We start from the raw sequence: 15,703 nt of genomic DNA on the forward strand, positions 1-15,703 counted from the left end.
CCATCGAGGGGGCAGCGCTGCGGCCAGCACGCCGGGCGTCCCCGCCGCCGCGGCTCGGTCCCCGCCGGCAGCACGTGGAGCCGGCCCGGGGGGAGGGGGTTATTAATTTGTTTCTGTCAGGCATCCGCGGGAAGCGGCGCGCGGGGCTGCGATGAGGCTGAAGAGCCGGCGGGCTGTTCGTTGGCCGACTGGGGTGGGGGGGCGGAGGGGGAAGCCCTAAACGGGGATCTCTCTCTTTGTGGGGGGGCATTCTCCGAAAGAAATGAACAGCAGCTGCTTTCCCCTCTGGGGCTGGGAGCCCCCAGGCCGGGCTCTGGCTCTGGCTCTGGGGGCAGCCCAGGCCCGCGCGGGCTGAGCTGGGGGGGAGAAGCGATTGCTGGCGCTGGGGCAGGTGGGCGGATGGGGTTGGCCCTGCGCAGTGTGGACCCTGGGCGCTGATGCGTGGCTGCGGGGTCGGGGGTGGCGGCGGTGCCTCCTTCGAGGGGGGAGAAGTCCCCTGTTCCCTGCGCGGGGGCTGGAGCTGCAGCGTGGGGCAGGGGTGTGATGGAAGGGGCCCTGGAGGCGCCTGCGAATGCTGTGGCTCTGCGATCGCTCCTCAGGGCCAGGCTGCTGGAGGGCAACAAAGGGGGAGCAAAGCCCTCCACCCCTCTAACGCCAGCCCCCAAAGCCTGCTGCAGGTCTCTGAACCACACGGCCCGAGTGCCTGGAAACTCCCTCTCTCCCGCCTGTGCTGTGGGCCTGATTCTCATTTGCAGAAAGGGCCCTTTACATCACTGGGCCAAGGGGCTTTAAGGAGAGCCCGGCCCGCGACCGTGTGTGTGTCTAAATCTAGTGGTGAGAACCAGGTTGGTCACCCATCAACTGCAGACTCCTAGAAAAACAGGGTGGAAGGGCCCTCCGGAGATCGCCCGGCTGAGCCTTCGCTGCAGCTCCGGGGAATATCTGCCAGGACGTAGGGGGTGACCGTCTTACATCCTGGCAGGGACTTTCTACCAGCCAGCACCCTTGTGCAGTCCCTCAGTGATCGCTTCTGTCGTGGTGGCCCAGCGGGGCTCTCACTGGGGATCCGGGCCCCATTGTTGCTTTAGGGTCCCTGCGCCCCTATAGTTAACAGAGATCTGCACCTACAGGGAGACAATACCAGGCAGATAAAACTGATGAGGGGGGGAGGGCTGGGCAAACAGTGAAACAGTCCTGATTAGCTCAGTGCTCCCCTGCAAGTTAACTCAGCCCAGACCCAGCGGCTAGGGAAGAGGCATTGATTCGAGTGGAAAATTTCCTGGGAGTTTTCAGCCTGTTTCTCAGCTCCCACCCCCGCCTTCCTGGTCTGGCCGCCTCTGCTCCCTGTTCCCAGGTGCCTTGGTGTGTTTTCTTGTGATCTGGCCCCTGTTTCTCTCTCTGCTCCCTGTCAGGAGAACAAGGTGTGTCCCGTCCAGTCTGCGTCCCTCACCCTGCAGCTTGCTGCATTTTCTTGCATCTCCTCTCTGCGAGTAGAGGCATCCTTTGGGCCTCTTGGCCAACCCGCCAGCACCAGGGTATTTACCTGGACAGTGCTGACAGGCAGGATCTTGCCCAAAGTCCTGCAGCTCTTCCCCAGGTGCCCTAACACCTAGTGCAACATTTGCCTTTGATGAAAAAAAGATCAGGCCATGTCCCTGGAGAGCGTTTTGCAAAGAACTGGTGTTTGCCTTAAGAGAGGCCTTTGTACTTGGAGTGGGAGCCCGGGGGTCTGAAAGTCACCCGCCCTTTCTTTTGGCTACAGGCTGCCCCCGTCTCTGCTCTCACTCCTTGGACTTCAAGGGGCTGGTTTGGGTCCCAGTAAGGTGCAGAAATTGTGTTTTCTCCTTGGCTCAGAAAATAGCGGTTGACCCAGTCACCCACTTTGTCCTGTGCTCAGATATCCCTGCAAGGTCCTATCCCAGCCCTGTGGAAGATCCACGGGTCGACCCTGACGTTGGTTGACCTGTACTTAAATTACCTGTTGCCTTCTCTTGTGTTTGTCTCCTAGTTTGTCCTCAAACTGGGTCTGGCAACTGCTTATCATCCAAACATGGTAGGGGATATCATCCAAAATAGCCCCCCTTTTTTTTTTCCTTTCAAAAAAACCCCTAACGAAAGGGAGACAGAGCAGACACGTGGGGAGGATTTTAAAAGGGATTTAGGTTCCTCAATGGCATTGATTTCCAGAGGAGTTTTTGATCCCATTTGGGCTTTGATTCCTGAGGAGCCCTGTACAAAAATCCACGTCTCCCTTGAAGGTGAAGTGAGAAATGCCGAGCTGAATCTCTGGTGATGTCGGTGCAGAGTTCCAGCGCGCTATGCAAAATGCCTGTCTGAAATAAAAGGGGGAGCGATGAATGCGAACACAGCACACCTAGGAGCTTTTAATCCTTTGTGTGTGCAGAGAGATCCAGATTAGATAGATCTTCTGTGCAGAGAGCCTGTTTTCTAATCCACGGGTATAAATTCTTGGCATATTTCTCGGAGGATGTTGTTGCGTTTTATTTACCTGTTTTCAAGGCTGGGGAAGAGGCTGAGAGGGCTAGGGAATCCTTGGAAAGAAACTTCTTGTGCAACCAAAGAGACAACTTTGCTATCAACAGAGAAGTCCCACTCAGAAGAGTAGGAGGTGTGTGAGAAATGCCTCTTTTGGAGCATATATCACAGCTGTTGTTTGTCCAGTTACCTTTACCGTGGAAAAACACTTCACTGATTTCAACAGGAAGGAACACGGGATCACGATCGGGTTTTATAATACTATGGAAATGCCCTTTTTTCTCTCTTTCACCCAATCTCCCTCCCATCAGCTCACGTACTCACATGAATACTGACGGTCCAGATTAGACTTGGACAAATATTGCATTTTTCTGGTCGGTGGCAGCTCCAAAAATGTTTTTTGGGGAAAAAAAAGACAATCATTTCTGGGTAGAAACAGAGCAGAATTTTTTTTAGGCTATTTAGGTGAAACAAAAACTGTGAACGATTTCATTTTGTGTCCAGCCAGAATGCTTCAGTTAACCTGAAAAAAAACGCTTGTTTTGTTTGTGGATTCAAGTAACTTGGTTCAGTACCTTTTTTCCCCCCCTTGAAAGTCGTTTTGTTCAATGGGAATTGCCATTTTCTAAGGAAACGTTGAACCGTATTCAGTTTAAAAGTGTTGACAATGCTTCCAAGATGAAGCATTTTGTTATGAAAATGTCCAAAATGAAAGCTGGTGACCTCTTAATGTTTCCTCTATTTGGGATTGTAAATATTTGCCAAATTTGATGTGAATTTGCAAACTGTTTTTATTCCCTTTCTTGAATTTCTTCTTTTTTTTTTTTGTGTTGAATGTACCATTCTTTGGAAATATTTTGCCGTTTCTCACTGCAGATTTAACCCTGATGCTCTCTATCCTGGCTCTAGTTAACCCCTTCCTAATAGAAAACTCCATTAAGGAAATAAGGACAGCAAGGACTGTGTTTTTAGAGCACTGGCCTGTCACACTGGAGATCTCAGCTCTATTCCCAGTTCTGCCATTGCTCTTCTGCATGGTACTTCCTGGTCCCTCTGTTTCCTCTGTATAAAATGGGGATATTAATGCCTACTGCCTTATCGGAGATCTCTGGGTGGAAAATTGAGGTGAAGTTGTGAGCAGTTTTTGCCTTCTTCATCCCCATCCCTAAGTCATGAAAGCCGTGAAACTTCAGAGCTGTCCCTGCCCTTTACAGTAGATAATGAATGCTCTCCGCGTTTCTGTCCAGAGAGCCCTCGTCTTAAGGTGATGAGGACTTTCATATTGAAAGCATCTGGCCGTATGTGGGGTGAAATGATTGCTTTTGCCGGAGGAAGGCAGAAGGCAAGTCTTGTGAGACAGGCTCTCAGTTTCCAGCCACAACCGGGCAGCTCAAGAATAAGGGCTGTAACTACAGCAATTCACAGCATTTCTGGATCTCAGTGTACCGGGAGGCCCCTTGAAGAATGGGAATAATTGGTTTTATTATTCTGGCCTTGCAGCCGGCACAGACTGTTGTTAGTTCACCTTGGTCAGGGGGCGAGAGGCCTGGCTCTCTCCTCCACTTCAAAGGGACCCCGAACCAAGAATAACTTGGGGACCACCAGTGCGGACAGATTCCGGCTCCGAGGAGCCTCTCAGGGTTCAGCTTCCCCACAGCTGGGAGTTGTAGCCCTAGCACGGGGGCCAGGGGGAACTGTGCTGATTATTGGTGGGGTAAAATGGATTAGACGAGTTTTGTTCTGTGAATGAGTGCTTTTTTCTCGGCTCTGCTTTATTCAAACTGGGCTATCTTAGCTTCGTACCAAGGAGCTTTGCTCTGTAGATCGTTCCCCTCTCGGCTCCCCCCCCCGAACATTACAAAGAGGGTGTCCAAAATTTAAGAGCTGATTGTGGTTAGTGTGGACTGCAGGCAGGTCATGTGGCATTGTTTGTCTTCGCTGATTGGACAAGCACTAGCGTTAGAATCGGGACCCGGCAGTGTTTGTGTTCAAAACTTCGAACAGGCTGTAATATTCGCATAGGTCCATAAATACGCTGGTAAGCTCATTCGCTAGGGTGTAAAAGGGAAGCATTGTGGACATAGTAGGAGCCAGTTAATGATCTTCATTCAAGCAGCTATTCCTGTGAAATAGGATTTCACTTGAGATGCAAAGGTGATAAGAACAGTAGAAAGGCCCATGCAGGGGAAGGAGAGGAGGCTGGAAAAAGAATAGCCGTTGCTCAAGAACGGCCTCCTTTACTCACATGAGTAGTCCCACTGATCTCATTGGCTCCCCCTGCAAATAAGACGCCTCTAAAATGATTTGTGTTTGGAACAGGGCAGCTCTGTTTGCTGTAAAATGAATGCAAGGCTCCCCAGACCGTCTGTCTGGTTGGGGAACTCTGCACAACCCCTGATCCAGCACTGTTCGCTACGATTAAGGGGCCGATTCTGCAGCATGCAAGGAACGATTCACGTGTGCGCTCCCTTTGAAGTCCGAGTTACTCGGACGCTTACGTCTTTGCGGGGTTGAGGACGTGGCATGAAACGGTACAAGCAGCGTGATCTGAAAAATCCACTGAGCCGAGGTGATCGTTAGCATTCAGTGCAGTGACAAATGACCAGGGTGCCATGTTCGTGCCACTTCTTATGACTGCTTTTCTGCGGTCGCTCTCACCTCTTCTGCATTTCAGGATCTTCCCTTCTCCGCTTTGTTGAAATAGACTTGGACCGTCACGTTGAAATTACTTTCATTTGACGTGGTTTATAAACCCCTCTTAGAGTTGTCTGTACCAAACCCATTATCCTAGGTTGTTGTATGTGGGCACAGAAGCTTGGTCAGGAGTGCTTGGCCAAAGGGGCATGACACGTCCCGGAGACAGAGGATGTCTTTTTGTTGTTGTCTGTATAGTGCAATTGGATCTTGAGCTGTGACCAGTCAGATTCTGCATCAAACTGAAATAATCTATGTTCTGTGTACAAACGCAGGCACGTGTAACACACAATGCAAGGAGAGGTGCCCTAGAAGGGAGTCAGTATGGAGGAGAGGGCTTCTTTAAAGTGCTCTCATTGAAAAAGTCACCAATATAATTAGGCAGCATTTATTAAAGGCTCTGAAATTCAGGAAGGTGTCCAGTTTGGAATCTGCTGGATCTAATGAGGTCATCATTCCAGGCACTGTGTACCCCAAATCTGATTAAACCTGGAAGAAATCTTCAGTGCTTTGAGAATGCAGGATAGGGGACAACGGTGTTTTTGGTATAACCACATGACTGTCATTTTTTTTCTCGTTTTGCTGCGTTGCTTTCACTTTAATTCTGAGCAGTTTTGTTTTTCAAACTGCATTCAAGAGAGAAAGTAAGAAATCGATATTTTGTTTTGTTTTGTTTTCCTTTGACAAGTGGAAGGATCCAGAATAACAAATGAATTGAAGAAGTCGTTGGATGGTTATTCCAAATGCGGCATTAGAATATCTCATTATTTTCGAGCAGCGCTGTGACCAAGTTTGTGTTCCAAGTGGATTTTTCAACATACAAGTGTTTTCTTTAGATTTGGGGTCCTTGCCTGTGCAAAAAAAAAAAAAAAAAGCAACAAAATCCAGGTCATTTAACTACATTTCATAATAACCAGCCTCTGCATCTCTGTGCGCAGTGGATTTAAAAGTTTTTACCCTGTATTTTATTTGGTATTTAGAACAGTATGAGTCCCCCAAAGGGTGGGGGGTGTTAACATATTGTGTGTCTCCTAGTTGTGGTTCAAAAATGCAATGCAGTTAGGTCCTGATTTTGCAAATATTCATACCTGTGTGAACCCAAGCCCTGAAATATTGCAAGATTCAAAATAAATAATAAATGTGCATTTCTTTCTCCCCCCTCTCCACTTCTCCTGGTTTCTGAGTCATTAGAGTACAGTCATTTTGTGTTTTGCAGCTTTTCTCTGCTATCCTGTGGGTTAGAAATATAGTTTGGGGTTTTTTGGTGCTTAGATGAAAGCTGAGATCCTCATCTCATTGAGAAGAGGTGAGAATTTTGAAGCGAAAATCCAGCAAATATTGTTGGTAGAATCGTGACAGGTGACTGCACTGCCTTTTCCATTGGGACTAGTCCTATTGATCCACAGTCAAACTACTGAGAGCAGGTCGGGTTTAAATCTTTCCAGGATCCAGGGATCCACCAGTAACTACAACGCAGCACTACCAGCCAACTCCACACTCCGAACACCGTCATAATTTCTTTCCCTCCGGATTGCCCCCATTCTGTTTTTAAATGCCTGGGAGAAAAAGATGAGCACTCCGGCATGCTCTGAAGGTCACCAGGGGCTGGGTATTTTCGGACCAAAGTCCCAATGCCCACCCTGACTCTGAGCAAACTTTCACCAGCTTTCTCCTCTTGGTTTGCCACAGCTCAGGCTTATTAACCCTTTGGGCTGTCTTCAGAAGGAAGCAGTCTGGAGGAGAGAGGTGTCATTAAGGGGAGTTGGAGTTTCTGATTCAGTGGGCAAGTTTCACGATTAACGAGCAGGCAATTCTGTTCATGGACGTACAGCCGCGAGCGCCCGGGGACTGTTGCTAGATTTAATTTGTCAGGCACGGCTGGTGCTTGGTAGGTGCTGAACAGATCTCAGTAGAGATCAAGCCGATAAGTTCTGGGTCTTGGCAGTAGTGGTCGGGTCAAAGTTCTTTGCTTTACACTTCAGAGGATCTGGGGTTATTTTTGGATGTAACTCAGTAGTAACATGGCAAAACACAAGCCGGGTAAAATGAAATGTGTCTGACCGAGAGGTTTTTATTCCCGTTGCCCTTACCGCTATAACACCTGTATTGGAATTCCTCATGCACACAAGACATCAAAGGGAGAAGTTAGCATGAGCAGGAACAGTAATGATAATTACCATATCTGTTTAGCCTTTCATTCGGGGGTGCAACTTTACAGATAGTAAGCCTCACAGTATATCGGTGAGGTGGGTAAGTTTATTGTTCCTAGTTCACAGATGAGTCAACTGAGGTATAGAGGGAGGTCAAGCGAGCTGTCTCCAGATTATACAATGGGGTCCAGAGTTCCTGTCTGCCCATTCTCTGCTTTCACCACTGGGCAGCCTTCCCAAATTCACTTTGCAACCAGCAGCGGTTAACTCCCACTGGAAGTCAGGTGTGACGGGAAGGCTCAAGCTTTTGGATCAGACACCAGTGGGTCCGAGTCAGTTCACCTGGGAACTTTGGCTTTGAAAGATTTAAACCCAACCTGCTCTCAGTAGTTTGACTGCAGATCAATAGGACTAGTCCCAAGGGAAAAGGCAGTGCAGTCACCTGTCACGATTCTACCAACCATATTTGCTGGATTTTCTCTTTAAAAGCCACTTGGGAACTTTGGCTTTGCTTTCAAAAAGAGCAGGATGGGACCCCAAACTGCTCCTTCCAGCGTTTCTTTCTCCATGCTAGTCTTGTGCAGCTTCTTTAAGGAAGCTTGCCTGTAGCCCATAAGGCTGCAAACAGATGTCACGTTTATCCCAAGATAAAACATTTTACCCCAGGATAAAGTGCAGCCATACAGACATCTGTTTCTGTTGTCCTGGGATAAATCGTAAAAAAAAAGTTTCCCCAATAAGAAATAGTAAAAGTTTATCCCAGGATATTGCAAAGTGTGTCTGTAGAGTTACCACAGGATTGTGTCACTGAGTCAATGGCAAAAAAGTAGCAGTGCATTCAGCCGCTCGCTAAACCACGATTAGAAGGGCAATGTGCATACGCACCCAGCCGGAGATATTTTTGTACTGGCACAATTTATCCTGGGACAAATACAATGTCTGTTCCTAGCCTAAGACTGCTCTCCTTGGTGCCTGCTAGGAAGTCCTCTTGTGCGGTTTTGTGCCCATCAGTAGTGGATGCTGGGTTCGCCTGAGGTCAAAAATCACAGTGGTACCGTTGCATTAGGAATAGTTCATCAGCCTGAGGCTCTACCTCTAGAATTGCTGATCCTGAGCCCTTTCCACAGGTGACATTAACCCTTTTCTCTCCTATTTAGCGAAGACCCCTGGCGAGCTGCAAAAATGATCAAGGGTTACATGCAGCAGCACAACATCCCCCAGAGGGAGGTGGTGGATGTCACCGGCTTGAACCAGTCTCACCTCTCCCAGCACCTCAACAAGGGCACCCCCATGAAAACGCAAAAGCGGGCGGCGCTCTACACGTGGTACGTCCGCAAGCAGAGAGAGATCCTCAGACGTAAGTACCCTGTTTTAACTGCTCTGACTTTTCCAGGCTTTGTTGCAAGGCAGAGGGGCCTCTTAAGGTGCAGATCTGCTCATCAAAGTGACTGCACCGGCCAGCTTGGTGTATTTATCAAGGCCTCCATTCACTAAAGCAAGCGTTTGGCTTTAAGCACATCAGACCGTGTGCATGGGTAAGCACATGCTTTGTGGAGTAGGACTGGACTTCAGCACTTACTGGTAGCACTGTGGCTCCATGCGAAAGTATTTTGCAAATCATTCTTGATTTGTAGCTTCTCCCTAAGCCATTGATTGGGAGCATTTGAAATTCCGGCTGCTTGAACTGGACACGTTAATCCCATCCCCTGATCATGGATGGGTTGGATATAGCTCTTGCATTCAGGTTTCAGGAGGCAAATATTCATGCCCTGTGCCCCTGTTTTTAAAGGGTGCATAACAAGGTGCCTGTCTAGATCCATATGAGTAGTCAGATCTCCTCTGCAAAGTGAGGTATGTGCTTAACTATTTTTTGCTGGATTTGAGCCTCTGGGTAATTTTGTTTAATACTTGAAAGTTGCTGAGTTTCTGGCTGTCCCCATCAATGGCTTTATTAGCAGTGGTGCAGAGTTGTGTGAAATGGTCTCTAAAACTGGGAGGTGAACAAAACAGAGGGAGTCCAATCTGTTTTTCATGTGAATATTTGAGGGGGAAAATATTTTGCACAGTATTTTCACTAGCATCCTTAAAATGCTTGCTGTACTGGTTGGAATAAAGAAGCAATATTTTAGGGGCAAATCCTAGTTTTAATAGAGTTATGAATTAAAGAAAAAAGTGTTAAAACTCCCCTGTTTTAAAATTAGCTTGCAGCCTCTGCTAATGGATGAGAATCAGAAAGGTTCATTGCTACAGGACAGAACAACAGATCACAAGTTAGTGCCGATTTTTAGGACGAGACTTGCATTATATGGGTAGGTTATGCCCTTTGAACTTATCTTCTGCCTATTTAAGTGAGACCTGAGTGATGCAGAGATCAATATATTCCACCTGTAGAAAATAATATAATAAAACAATCCCCATCAAAGAAAAACGAAAACAGCTCCCCCCCCACAAAAAAAAAATTGCAAGAGAACTTGGCTTCTTTGAGTAGTGTCTGACTCAGGCCAGCAATAATATACAGGCAAGGGGTTGATTAGTGAAAATAAGATCTTGAGGATGTGATCTTGCTCCTACTGAAATCACTGGGGAGGGCAGGGGGGTTTATTGGGATCAGCCCTAAAAAGGAAAGGTGCACTACTTGATTAAGTAAGTGCTCAGTAAGCTGAGGCACATGAATTAGCTCATATTTGACCAAAGGAGATGGATTGGTGATGAGCTGAAATTCAGAAGGAAATGATTTCTGTGTGAGAAGCTTCCCAACAGCAACTTCTGCTGCATTAGCCTGTCAAACAGTCTCCAAGGGACCCTTTCCTTGGGACAGCAGACTATCCTCCCTGCCAAGGACAGGACAATGGACTGCCTGACCTAGTCTTTGACTCTTCCAGTTTCGCTGTCCAAACAAATTGCACAAGTGGTGGACAGTTAATTAGAACTGTCACATTCTTGCTTGAATGATCTAAGTTAATAACAGTAGAAGTAGGGACTCTGATGCCTGCTCTGGGACCCTTTCTATTAATTTTTTTAAATTGGATTTTTAACTTGGCAGCGTCCTTTTTAAAAAAAACCCTGCAAAATCCCTAGGTCCCACTTTAGGTAACGAAAAATGCAGACCAGTTTTGGAGTCTTCATAGTTTCTTTTTCACCTGCTTGGATCTCAGTGTGTAGCCTGAGCCGTTGAGCCGGGTGATACGGAAGGAGGCCGTATAGGAAGCTCCTCATGAAACAACTCTTATTACTACCAGGAATCCCACTGACTTCAGTAGGGCTGTTCATGTGCAGGGAGATGGGCAGGACTAGACTTTAATGAGTGTCTGAGAAAAATTGTTCCAACCTTGGCCTGCAGAAAGATGCAGCCTCCCGTTTGCTCGGGAAAGATGGGAAGCCCAGACAGTTTTTAGAATGCAGTGTCAGTGCTTTGGAAAGACACCTGGAGACTTTAGAAAGAAAAAAATCCCATGGCTGCTCCAAGCTTGCCCTGCACTTTTTGCTTCCCTTGTTGTCACAAGGGAAAAAGCCATTATAGAAAGAGGGAGAATTTTCCAGCAACACTGAGAATAATAAAACCTGCCATCAACCTCCCTTTACGGCTTTGCTGACATGTCCCAGCTCTGCGGCGGGCAGGTGAGGAAGGTCACCCCTTCTCTGGGTGCACTTGCTGCGCTGCCATGGCTCAGGGTGTGAGGTTTGGAAGCCAAAATCCTGCTGCATACATGAGTTGCTTTCGGCCCCATTATTTCTGTAGGAGTGTGTTTGTTTCCAATTAATTTGAAATGGAGCTGGAGTGAAGGAGGGCCCTTCTAGAGGAACAAAGAGAGGCAGGATTCAGGGGATTGTTTGAAGTTTGACTGCCTGACTCTTAATGCATTATTCTAAGTTCACCAAATCCTCCCTGAACAAGTACATGCAGGCACGGGAACCCAGGCCATGAATATGTATGCCCTATATAGGCCTTCCCATGAAAGGAGCTGCTGCACAGCTCAGTGAGCCCTGTACACATCAATAACAACTTGAGAACATGCATCTGTGGCTGTATCTTGGAGAAGGCTGGCAGCAGTCGCCCGAAGGGGAGGGGAAGCTGCCATGTTGGGGACAGCTCAACCCATGTCCCAATAGAGTGCCAACTTTGACTGAAGCTATTCTGGGAGATTTTTTTTTCCCTAACATATATTAGTTTATTGTCTTAAAATATCCTATTAAAATCTCCCGGATCGCTTTCAATAGTCACCGGGAAATCAATGCCGATTCCAATAGACTCCTGGCCAAGCTGGGAGGGTTGGCAACCCTATGTCCCGAGCAGACCAAAACCTTATCTGAGCCACCAGAACTCCCCACCCCTCTTGGTCCTCAGGGCTGTGCTCCCCAGGTCGTGCCTGGAGCAGACTGAGCACGAACCTGGGTCCATTAAAATATGTTTTGCAAATATAAAAGATCTGGATGAAAAATCATCCCACTGGCACTGAGTTGCAGGGCGGACTGCCTCAGACTCAGCCACTGCCAGTGTATTTTTGATCTAAAATTTTAAAAAGGGGGGTGCAGATGATGAGGGGTGTCATCCCACATAACACGACGCACATTTTTCTCCAGTGAAAAATAAACTAGAAACTTTACTAATACACTGGGGACCTAGGGCTGCCTTATTCAGTTTAAGATGGAAGCAAAAACAAATATAACTTCATACGAAGGAGCTAAAAACAACCTGCAGGGCTGCAAAAGAAGAGCTCCATGACGAGGAGCAGCTAGCAGACAGCGGAATTGCAGAAGAAAGGCTAGCCTGATTGGTGGACCATCAAGACCCATTAAAAAGGAGGGAGGGTCATTAACGCTTGTGAAGAATTTAGAAGGGATCAGGTAGCTGACAGTGAGCCATGAAGTCGCACTGCCTGACTAGAAATGCTGCTGCCCCAGCTACGCAGTTGGTTTTAAACTTTGGGTGGAGCAGGAATCAAAGCGGGTTGTAAGTGCACCCACCTGGATGCATCCCCAGTGGTTTTTGTGCAGAGCCCAGCTCAGATCAGGGCCTGCATTGCTCCAGCACAGTGCCCGCTGCACATGCGCTGCCTGCCAAGTCGGGTATCTGCCTGCCTGCGGCTCCTCCCACAAGCTCGCACGTGGCGCTGCACTAACAGCTCCACTCTTCGTGGTTTGGAGGTGTGTCATGTCTCAGGAGGAACCCCTTGGCTTCCCGTTGAGTCAATGTGAATATTCCCCTAGCAAGGGATGCCTCCTGCCCCATGGTATCACTGTCTGGAGATCAGGAAGAGGCAGGGTAGAGCTGCAGCGCAGCTGAGGGACCTGAGGCACAGGGAGAGGAAGGAGGACACCCACGGGGTCCCCTTCTCAAGTGGCAGTCTGCTCATCTGGGGATGGCCCATTGCTGGTCATTTATTCATGCTCATGCTTTGGGCAGAAACAGGGGCACAAGTAGGTGAGGAGACCTGTGCCTCTCAGGAACACGTCTCACCATGCATGCCCCTCACCTTCCCCACACAAAGGGGCCTGCAAAGTGCACCGGCAGCTCTTGACAAATAGCTGAGGACACGTCCTGGGCTGGGTTACATCTGTGTCAGGCTGCCAGCTTGGCTTGGCATGGACGCTGCCGAGAGCCAGGTGGGATTGATCCAGAGAGCAAAGGGCCACTTCAGCTGGTTTCCAAATCATTAACATGCCAACAGCCAGGCGCTTTTCCCATGGGAGAAGCGACATGAAAAGGTCTTGGGAGCTACACGGAGCTATGTCCCAGGGCTGGTGGTGTGCTCATTCTTCATGACTTTCACTGCTAGGAAGTGGACAGGTTTGGGAAGGGCTGGAGGAAAGGGCTCCCCACTCTCAGCTGGCCAGGATCCAGGCTGCATTTGAAACAATAGCCTTTTTTTTTCTCCCCCTGGCAGCAATCACGCTGAGGCTCTATAGCAGAGATCAGAGGCCTGGACTGATGTGATTACCCAGCCCCAGTCTCCCATATCTGAGGATAATGCTATTGACCTTGTTCCTGATGGCAGTGGGGCTTGGGTGGGGTCAGCATGGCTGATACGTCCTGTACTTGGTCTGTCACCACTGAGCACGTCTGTCCTAGCAGACACGGCAGGGCTAGGAGCAGAAGTCACTGGGTTGATATTCAAGGGTCAGAGTTTAAAAGCCATGCTGGCTTGTTTTCGCGAAGCAGCTGGGAGCCCCGGCCCTGCAGCAGAACCCCACGGTGGGTCTTGCAAAACAGTGCCAGCCCCAGAGAGCTGGCAGTCGGGGAAAGACAAGGCAGCAGGCGGGCGCAGAGACAGACAGACAAGCATGAGGAAGCAATGTGACGATATGCATGTGATTGAAGGTTCCTTTCTGAGTGGCAGTGGCTATAGGCCCGATCAAATCTTGCTCCTTTCTCTTTCAGAGTTCAACCAGACAGTCCAGGGTTCTGGAAATATGACAGACAAAAGCAGTCAGGATCAGCTGCTGTTTCTCTTTCCAGAGTTCAATCAGCAGAGCCAGGGCGTGGGGCAGCTTGACGACGCCTGCTCTGAAACCCCCAGCAAGAAGATGCGGCGGAATCGCTTCAAATGGGGGCCTGCCTCGCAACAAATCTTGTACCAGGCCTACGACCGCCAAAAGAACCCGAGCAAGGAGGAAAGGGAGGCGCTGGTGGAGGAATGCAATAGGTAAACCGGGCGCTGGCTTGGCTCCGGGCTGCATCCCCCACCCATTGTCTCCCGACTGAGTTGAGAGCCTTTGTTTAAAACAAACAAATGAGCCAACCCAGCCGCGGCTCTATTGTCCTAGGCTGTAGGAGAGGGAGCTTGCCAGGACCTGCTGATAAATGGTGGTGATCCTGGAGATGCTGTCCCATCCCTTCCTCACCGTCCTGCTGCTTCTGCACTCTTGGCTTCCACCTCGGAGGCGGAAATGAGTTGCAAAGCTTTCAGGGTTTGGTTTCCCTAGTGTTTCAGAGAGGTGGTTCTGAAATCAAGCGGAAGGTGGCACCATGTAGACTAGCCTTCTGCCTAGTGTTTCGTTGTCGGAGGGGACGAGTGCGTTCTGTTGACTGAGGCTCTGATCTGGAAGATGGTCCCGGCATGTGCATCGTTGACCCTGACTCTGCTGAAGCTGCTGTGTGTCCTCACGTGTTAGGAGTTGAGCGTGCACTTGCAGGTCCCATCCAGCAAAGCCTGTAATGGTCTACATCCCAGCTTGTCCAGAGCCCAGCAGCACCTCTGTGCACAGCTGGACTTGGTGCCTCTCTCTTACTCTTGATTAGTGAGGAGTTGGCTAGGTTTGGGCAGCGCCCCCATCCTAGATGTCAGCTCAGATCTACCCCCAAAGCCACACCAAGCCCTTCTTGGGGTTCTTGAATGCATTTGAATGCATAATTTTATATGCATCTTTGGACTGGCACCACAACTACAAGGCACAGGTTGAGGAAGCCTGGATCAATGGTTATAGTATTAGTTTGGGACTTGGATTCATGTCCCTGCTCTGCTACAAACTTCCCTTATGACCTCTGGCAAGTTGCTTGCCCGCTTTGTACCTCAGGTCTCCATCTATCAGATGGAATAATAGTGCTTTCCCCTCCAGGAGTGGGGCTTGTGAGGATAAATACATTGAGGCCTGTGAAGTGTTGAGAAACTGCTGGGCAGGCCATTTCCATATCTGTGTTAGATGAGGTGTGTAGGTCACCTCCACGGAAGAGAGGTTGAGCTGGCTGCTCTGCAACCAATGCATTGTGGGGCCATAACCATGTTACCTTTTCCTTTCTGCCTCAGTTTCCCCTTGGGTGAAATGGGGCTGTTCCAATCTTACCTCGCTCATGGGGTGGCATGGAGCCAGACTGACTGGCACCTAGACATGTGCTTTGGCAGTGCTGGGCCGGGGTGATGGTGTTTGGGCACAGCACCCTGTTCCAAAGTGTCGTCCTCTTCCCCGCAGGGCAGAGTGCCTCCAGCGTGGGGTGTCCCCTTCCAAAGCGCACGGGCTGGGTTCCAACCTGGTGACCGAGGTTCGTGTCTACAACTGGTTTGCGAACCGGCGGAAAGAGGAGGCCTTCCGTCAGAAGCTGGCCATGGACGCCTACAGCACGGGCCAGCCACACAGTATGAACCTCCTGCTCTCCCACAGCTCGCCCCACCACACCCAGCCCAGCTCCTCGCCGCCCAGCAAAATGTCAGGTAAGCCAGCCCCTTTCCAACCCAGCCCGAACAGACTGTGGGCATGAAGCAGCTCTGCCCTAGGCAGCTTGTCCCTTCTCCCCGCTGCTTGGGTTTTCCCTTTGATTTAATCTAGATGACCACTTGCTGTAGCTTAGACCCGCAGCCTCCCGTCCTGTCCTCTGTGGTACAAGCGAACAATGTTTCTTCAGCTTCATTACTGCAGTCTTTGAGTTA

The 15,703-nt window shown here is 49.2% G+C and overlaps 1 protein-coding gene and 1 long non-coding RNA gene across 2 annotated transcripts in view; one reads left to right on the plus strand and one right to left on the minus strand.

Moving 5' to 3' along the window:
• HNF1B (HNF1 homeobox B) overlaps positions 1 to 15,703 on the plus strand; it is a gene marked incomplete at its 5' end in the record, with an annotated part of 52,279 nt that overhangs the window by 527 nt on the left and 36,049 nt on the right. Inside the window, 3 exons of the mRNA XM_019510948.1 lie at positions 8,498 to 8,697; positions 13,720 to 13,984; positions 15,249 to 15,487. Coding sequence (XP_019366493.1) covers positions 8,498 to 8,697; positions 13,720 to 13,984; positions 15,249 to 15,487 — 704 coding nt within the window. The remainder of the gene's footprint in view (positions 1 to 8,497; positions 8,698 to 13,719; positions 13,985 to 15,248; positions 15,488 to 15,703) is intronic.
• Positions 3,046 to 8,489, minus strand: LOC109293253. The gene is made up of 2 exons (XR_002096279.1): positions 7,834 to 8,489; positions 3,046 to 7,682 (listed from the first exon to the last, which is right to left on the minus strand). It is a non-coding gene; the product is annotated as an uncharacterized LOC109293253 (long non-coding RNA).

Source organism: Gavialis gangeticus, unplaced genomic scaffold (assembly GCF_001723915.1).
Source record: "Gavialis gangeticus isolate Ggan-Ray unplaced genomic scaffold, GavGan_comp1, whole genome shotgun sequence".
Lineage (NCBI taxonomy): Eukaryota > Metazoa > Chordata > Crocodylia > Gavialidae > Gavialis > Gavialis gangeticus.